The 8,233-nt window shown below is 43.4% G+C and overlaps 1 protein-coding gene across 1 annotated transcript; it reads right to left on the reverse strand.

Annotated features, from left to right (window-relative positions):
• Positions 1 to 906: 906 nt before the first annotated feature.
• On the reverse strand, positions 907 to 6,603 carry LOC121880329 (soluble scavenger receptor cysteine-rich domain-containing protein SSC5D-like). Its single transcript, XM_042387485.1, has 6 exons — positions 6,600 to 6,603; positions 5,838 to 6,185; positions 4,275 to 5,372; positions 3,542 to 3,665; positions 1,130 to 1,517; positions 907 to 924 (listed from the first exon to the last, which is right to left on the reverse strand). Exons 1-6 carry the CDS (start codon positions 6,601 to 6,603, stop codon positions 907 to 909), a joined length of 1,980 nt encoding a protein of 659 aa, XP_042243419.1.
• Between the last annotated feature and the right edge of the window lie 1,630 nt (positions 6,604 to 8,233).

An 8,233-nucleotide genomic window follows, 5' to 3' on the forward strand; every position in this document is an offset into this window, starting at 1 on the left:
CAGACCTTTAATAAAACTGTATAAGGATAACGAAGTAAGACCAAAGAGGCTAGTGCCTGAGGGAGCGTCATATTGGAATAATATTTCTCTACATTGTGGGGTGAAACGACCAATTTTCCCTCGCCTCTTTATTTTATCAATGGAGGTAACACACCGCCTGAGGTTGAGAAAGGGGAAACAGCACCCACTAAAGGCGGCCATTAGTGTATTCATCAAGGGTTGTGTCTATATCAGGGGTTGTGTCTATATCAGGGGTTGTGTCTATATCAGGGGTTGTGTCTATATCTGGGGTTGTGTCTATATCAGGGGTGGTGTCTATATCAGGGGTTGTGTTCATATCAGGGGTTGTGTCTATGTCAGGGGTTGTGTTTATATCAAGGGTTGTGTTCATATCAGGGATTGTGTCTATATCAGGGGTTGTGTCTATATCAGGGGTTGTGTCTATTACAGGGGCTCGGTCTATATCAGGGGTGTGTCTATATCAGGGGTTGTGTCTATACCAGGGGTTGTGTATAAACCAGGGGTTGTGTCTATTTCAGGAGTTGTGTTTATATCAGGTTGTGTGTGTAACAGGGGTTGCGTCTATAGGAGGGGTTGTGTCTAAATCCGGGGTTGTGTCTATATCAGGGGTTGTGTCTATAAAAGGGGTTGCGTCTATAACAGGGGTTGAGTCTATATCAGGGGTTGTGTCTATATCAGGGGTTGTGTCTATATCAGGGGTTGGGTCTATATCAGGGGTTGTGTCTATAACAGGGGTTGTGTATATATCAGGGGTTGTGTCTATATCAGGGGTTGTATCTATATCAAGGGCTGTGTCTATATCAGGGGCTGTGTCTATATCAGGGGTTGTGTCTATAACAGTGTTTGTGTCTATAACAGGGGTTGTGTCTATAACAGGTGTTGTGTCTATATCATGGGTTGTGTCTATAATTGGGGTTTTGTCTATGTCAGGGTTTGTGTCTATATCAGGGGTTGTGTGTATAACAGGGGATGTGTCTATATCGGGGGTTTTATCTATATCAAGAGCTGTGTCCATATCAGGGGCTGTGTCTATATCAGGGGTTGTGTCTATAACAGTGGTTGTGTCTATATCAGGGGTTGTGTCTATAACAGTGGTTGTGTCTATTACTTGGGTTGCGTCTATATCAGGGGTTGCGTCTATATCAGGGGTTGTGTCTATATCAGGGAAGGTGTCTATAACATTGATTGTGTCTATATCAGTGGTTGTGTCTATATCAGGGGTTGTCTTTATATCAGGGGTTGTGCCTATAACATGGGTTGTTTCTATAACAGGGGTTGTGTCGATAACAGGGATGGTTTCTATATCAGGGGTTGTGTCTATATCAGGGGTCGTGTCTATATCAGAGGTTGTGTCTATAACAGGCGTTGTGTATATATTAAGGGGTGTGTCTATATCAGGGGTCGTGTCTATATCAGTGGTTGTGTCTACATTAGGGGTTGTGTCTATATCAGAGGTTGTGCCCATAACAGGGATTGTGTCTATATCAGAGGAGTGTCTATATTACGGGTTGTGTCTAAAACAGGGTTGTGTCTATTTGAGAGGCTGTGTCTATAACAGGGGTTGTGTCTATAACAGAGGTTGAGTCTATATCAGGGGTTGTGTCTATATCAGGGTAGTGTCTATATCAGGGGTTGTGTCTATATCAGGGTTGTGTATATATCAGGGGTTGTGACTATATCAGGGGTTGTGTCTATAACAGGGGTTGTGCCTATATCATTGGTTGTATCTATACCAGGGTTGTGTCTATATCAGGAGTTGTCAGGTTGTTTCTATATCAGGGTTGGCTGTCTATCAGGGGTTGTGTGTATATAACGGGGTTGTCTCTATGACTTGGGGGTTTTTGTCTATAGCAGGGGGTTATTGTCTATATCAGGGGTTTGTGTCTATATCAGGGGTTGTGCATAGCAGTGATTGTGTCTATATCGAAGTGGTTGTGTCTATAACAGGGGTTGTGTGTCTATAACAGGGTTGGTCTATGTCAGGGGGTTGTGTCTCTAACAAGGGTTGTATCTATATCAAGGTTGTGTCTATATCAGGGGATGTGTCTATATCAGAGGTTGTGTCTATATCGGGGGTTGTGTCTATATCAGTGGTTGTGTCTATATCCGGGGGTTTATTATTATATCAGGGGATGTGTCTATATCATTGGTTGTGTCTATATCAGGGGTTGTGTCTATATCAGGGGTTGTGCCTGGCAGGGGATTGTGTCTATATCAGGGGTTTTTGTCTATAATAACATGGGTTGTGTCTATATCAGAGGTGATTGTCTATAATAGGGTTGTGTCTAAATCAGGGGATGTGTCTATAGTAGGGGTTGTGTCTATAACCCAGGGTTGTGTGTATTACAGGGGGTTGAGTCTATATCAGGGGCTGTGTCTATATGAGGGTTGTGTCTATATCGGGGGTTGTGTCTATAACAGGGGTTGTGTATACATCCCAGGGGTTGTGCTTGCTATATCAGGGGTTGTGTGTCTAAAACAGGGGTTTGTCTATATATCAGGTGTTGTATCTATATCCAGGGGTTGTGTCTATATCAGGGGTTATGTCTATATCAGGGTTTGTGTCTATAACAGGGATTGTGTCTACATCAGGGGTTGTATATATAACAGGGGTTGTGTCTATAACAGGGGTTGTGTCTATAGCAGGGGTAGTGTCTATATCAGGGGTTGTGTCTATAACAGGAGTTGTGTCTATATCAGTGGTTGTGTCTATATCGGGGGTTGGGTCTATATCATTGGTTGTGTCTACAACAGGGATAGTGTCTATAACATGGGTTGTGTCTATATCATGGGTTGTGTCTATATCGGGGGTTGTGTCTATATCAGGGGTTATGTCTATAACAGGGGTGGTGTCTATAACAGGGGTAGTGTCTATATCAGCGGTTTATTGTCGTTAACAGGGGTTGTGTCTATATGGGGGTTATTATTGTCTAAATCGGGGATGTGTCTATGTGGGGGTTGTGTCTATAACAGTGGTTGTGTGTAGTACAGGGTTGAGTCTATATCAGGGTTGTGTGTCTATATGAGGGGTTGTGTCTATATCAGGGGTTGTGTCTATAACAGGGGTTGTGTATATATCAGGGGTTGTGCTATATCAGGGGTTGTGTCTAAAACAGGGGTTGTGTCTATATCAGGTGTTGTATGTATCTATATCCAGGGGGTTGTGTCTATATTAGGGGTTGTGTCTAAAACAGGAGGTTGGCCTTAAATCTATATCAGCGTTTGTGTCTATATCGGGGGTTGTGTCTATACCAGGGGTGAGTGTCTATATCAGGGTTGTGTGTCTATACCAGGGGTTGTGTCTATAACAGGGGTAGTGTCTATATCAGGGGTTGTGTCTATAACAGGGGTTGTGTCTATAACAGGGGTAGTGTCTATAACAGGGGTTGTGTCTATATCAGGGGTTGTGTCTATAAAAGGGGTTGTGTCTATATCAGGGATTGTGTCTATATCAGGGGTTGTGTCTATAACAGGGGTTGTTTCCATATCAGGGGTTGTGTTTATATCAGGGGTTGTTTACATATCAGGGGTTGTTTCTATATCAGGGGTTGTGTCTAGTTCAAAAGTTGTGTCTATATCAGGGGATGTGTCTATATCAGGGGTTGTGTCTATAACGGTGCTTGTGTCTATATAAGGGGTTGTGTCTATAACAGGGATTGTGTCTATAACAGGGGTTGAGTCTATATCAGGGGTTGTGTCTATATCAGGGGTTGTGTCTATATCAGGGGTTGTGTCTATAACAGGGGTTGTGTATATATCAGGGGTTGTGTCTATATCAGGGGTTGTGTGTATAACAGGGTTGTGCTCATATCAGGGGTTGTATCTATATGAAGGGCTGTGTCTATATCAGGGGCTGTGTCTATATCAGGGCTGTGTCTATAGCAGGGGTGGTGTCTATAACAGGGGTTGTGTCTATATCAGGGGTTGTGTCTATAATTGGGGTTTTGTCTATGTCAGGTGTTGTGTCTATATCTTGGGTTGTGTGTGTCTATATCAGGGGTTGTGTCTATATCAGGGTTGTGTCTATAACAGGGCTGTGTATATATCAGGGTTTGTGTCTATATCAGGGTTGTGTGTATAATAGGGGTTTGTCTATATCGGGGTTTTATCTATATCAAGGGCTGTGTCTATATCAGGGGATGTGTCTATATCAGGGGTTGTGTCTATAACAGTGGTTGTGTCTATATCAGGGGTTGTGTCTATAACAGTGGTTGTGTCTATAACAGGGGTTGTGTCTATAACAGGTGTTGTGCCTATAACATGGGTTGCGTCTATATCAGGGGTTGTGTCTATATCAGGGAAGGTGTCTATAACATTGATTGTGTCTATATCAGTGGTTGTGTTTATATCAGGGGTTGTCTCTATATCAGGGGTTGTGCCTATAACATGGGTTGTGTCTATAACAGGGGTTGTGTCGATAACAGGGATGGTTTCTATATCAGGGGTTGTGCCTGTAACAGAGGTTGTGTCTATATCAGATGTTGTGTCCATATTAGGGGTTGTGTCTATATCAGCGGATGTGTCTATATCAGGGGTTGTGTCTATATCAGCGGTTGTATCTATAACAGAGGATGTCTCTATATCAGGGGTTGTATCTATATCAAGGGTTGTGTCTATAACAGCGGTTGTCTCTATATCAGGGGTGGTGTCTATATCAGGGGTTGGGTCTATAACGGGGGTTGAGTCTATATCAGGGGCTGTGTCTATATCAGGGGTCGTGTCTATATCAGAGGTTGTGTCTATAAGAGGCGTTGTGTATATATTAAGGGGTGTGTCTATATCAGGGGTCGTGTCTATAACAGGGGTTGTGTCTATATGAGGGGTTGTATCTATATCAGGGGTTGTGTCAATATCAGGGGCTGTGTCTATATCAGGGGTTGTGTCTATATCAGTGGTTGTGTCTACATTAGGGGTTGTGTCTATATCAGGGGTTGTGCCCATAACAGGGATTGTGTCTATATCAGAGGTTGTGTCTATATTACGGGTTATGTCTAAATCAAGGGTTGAGTCTATTTGAGGGGTTGTGTCTATAACAGGGGTTGTGTCTATAACAGGGGTTGAGTCTATATCAGGGGTCGTGTCTATATCAGGGGTAGTGTCTATATCAGGGTTTGTGTCTATAACAGGGGTTGTGTATATATCAGGGATTGTGACTATATCAGGGGTAGTGTCTATATCAGGGGTTGTGTCTATATCAGGGGTTGTGTCTATATCTGGGGTAGTGTCTATATCAGGGGTTGTGTCTATAACAGGGGTTGTGTATATATCAGGGTTTGTGTCTATAACAGGGGTTGTGTCTATATCAGAAGTTGTGCCTATATCAGGGGTTGTTTCTATATCAGGGGTTGTGTCTATCAGGGGTTGTGTATATAACAGGGGTTGTCTCTATAACAGGGGTGGTGTCTATATCAGGGGTTGTGTCTATAACAGGGATTGTGTCTATATCAGGATTTGTGCCTATATCACGGGTTGTTTCTATATCAGGGGTTGTGTTTATCATGGGTTGTGTATATAACAGGGATTGTCTCTATAACAGGGGTTTTGTCTATAGCAGGGGTTGTGTCTATATCAGGGGTTGTGTCTACAACAGGGGTTGTGTTTATAACAGGGGATGTGTCTATATCATGGGTTGTGTCTATAACAGGGGTTGTGTCTATAACAGGGGTAGTGTCTATATCAGGTGTTGTGTGTTTAATTGGGCTTGTGTCTATAACAGGGGTTGTGTCTATAACTGATCAGGGTTGTACTATATCAGGGTTGTGTCTATAACAGAGGTTGTATCTATATCGAAGGGTTGTGTCTACATCAGGGGTTGCAGTTCATAACAGGGGTTGTGTCTATAACAGGGGCTGAGTCTATATCAGGGGTTGTGTCTATATCTTTGGGGGTTGTGTCTATATCAGGGGTTGTGTCTATATCAGGGGTTGTGTGTATATTAGGGGTTGTGTCTATATCAGGGGTTGTATCTATATCAGGGGTTGTGTCTATATTAGGGGCTTTGTCTATATCAGGGGTTGTGTCTATAACAGGTGTTGTGTCTAAATCATGGGTTGTGTCTATAATTGGGGTTTTGTCTATGTCAGGGTTTGTGTCTATAACAGGGGTTGAGTCTATATCAGGGGTTGTATCTATATCTGGGGTTGTATCTATATCTGGGGTTGTGTCTATAACAGGGGTTGAGTCTATATCAGGGGTTGTGTTCCCAACAGCTGTGGCCCATCAAGGGTTGTGCTCCATGCCAGCTGTGCCCATATCAGGGTCAGTTCACAACAGGGCTGCCCATATCAGGGGTTGTGGCTCTATAACAGGGTTGTGTCTATAACAGGGGTTGTGTCTATGGGGTAGGGCTAGGTCTATACTAGGGTCAAACCTTATGTTGGTGGGCGTGTCTATATCAGTTGTGTCTATAACAGGGGTTGTGTCTATATCAGGGTTGTGTCTCTAACAGGGCTAGTCTATACTCAAGGGTTGTGTCTATAACAGGCCAGGGTCTATATCAGGGGTTGCCCATATAGGGTTGTGTCTATATCAGGGCGAAGTCAGCAACAGGGGTTGTGTGTCTATATCAGGGGTTGTACCCATAGTAACAGGGGCTGGGTCTATATCAGGGGTTGGGTCTATATTGTGTGGTTGTGCTCCATATCAGGGTTGTGTCTAGTTCAAAAGCGTGTCTATATCAGGGGTTGTCTCTATATCAGGGGTTGTTTCTTTATCAGGGGTAGTGTCTCTATCAGGGGTTGTTTCTATAACAGGGGTTGTGTCTATATCATGGGTTATGTCTATATCAGGGGTTGTGTCTATAACAGGGGCTGAGTCTATATCAGGGGTTGGGTCTATATCAGGGGTTGTGTCTATATCAGGGGTTGTGTCTATAACAGGGGTTGTGTTTATATCAGGGCTTGTGTCTATAACAGGGGTTGTGTCTGTATCCAGGGTTGTGTTTTTAACAGGGGTTGTGTTTATATTAGGGCTTGTGTCTATAACAGGGGTTGTGTCTGTATCCGGGGTTGTGTTTTTAACAGGGGTTGTGTTTATATCAGGGTTGTGTCTATATCAGGGTTGTGGGCTCTATAAATAGGGGGCCAGGCCTGTATCCAGGCCAGGCTCTATAACAGGGTTGCTTTATATCAGGGTTGTGTCTATAACAGGGTTGTGTTTATATCAGGCTTGTGTCTATACACAGGGGTTGTGTCTGTATCCAGGGTTGTGTCTATAACAGGGGTTGTGTTTATATCAGGCTTGTGTTTATGTAACAGGGTTGTGTCTACATCAGGGGTTGTGGCTCCATATCAGGGGTTGTGCTCCGTATCCAGGGTTGTGCCCGCACAGGGGTTGTGTTTATATCAGGGGTTGTGTCTATAACAGGGGTTGTGTTTATATCAGGGCTTGTGTCTATAAACAGGGGTTGTGTCTGTATCCAGGGTTGTACAAGGTCTATAACAGGGTTGTGTTTATATCAGGGCTTCAGGTTTATAACAGGGGTTGTGTCTGTATCCAGGGTTGTGTTTTTAACAGGGGTTGTGTTTATATCAGGGCTTGTGTCTATATCAGGGCTTGTGTCTATAACAGGGGTTGTGTTTATAACAGGGGATGTGTCTATATCATGGGTTGTGTCTATAACAGGGGTTGTGTCTATAACAGGGGTAGTGTCTATATCAGGTGTTGTGTGTTTAATAGGGCTTGTGTCTATAACAGGGGTTGTGTCTATAACGGGGGTTTTGCCTATAACAGGGGCTCTGTCTATATCAGGGGTTGTGTCTATATCAGGGGTTGTGTCTATAACAGAGGTTGTATCTATATCAGCGGTTGTGTCTATATCAGGGGTTGTGTCTATAACAGGGGTTGTGTCTATAACAGGGGTTGAGTCTATATCAGGGGTTGTGTCTATATCTTGGGGTTGGTCTATATCAGGGGTTGTGTCTATATCAGGGGTTGTGTGTATATTAGGGGTTGTGTCTATATCAGGGGTTGTATCTATATCAGGGGTTGTGTCTATATTAGGGGCTTTGTCTATATCAGGGGTTGTGTCTATAACAGGTGTTGTGTCTAAATCATGGGTTGTGTCTATAATTGGGGTTTTGTCTATGTCAGGGTTTGTGTCTATAACAGGGGTTGAGTCTATATCAGGGGTTGTATCTATATCTGGGGTTGTATCTATATCTGGGGTTGTGTCTATAACAGGGGTTGAGTCTATATCAGGGGTTGTGTCTCT

The sequence above is a fragment of the Homarus americanus genome, unplaced genomic scaffold, assembly GCF_018991925.1.
Source record: "Homarus americanus isolate GMGI-L3 unplaced genomic scaffold, GMGI_Hamer_2.0 scaffold20930, whole genome shotgun sequence".
NCBI lineage: Eukaryota > Metazoa > Arthropoda > Malacostraca > Decapoda > Nephropidae > Homarus > Homarus americanus.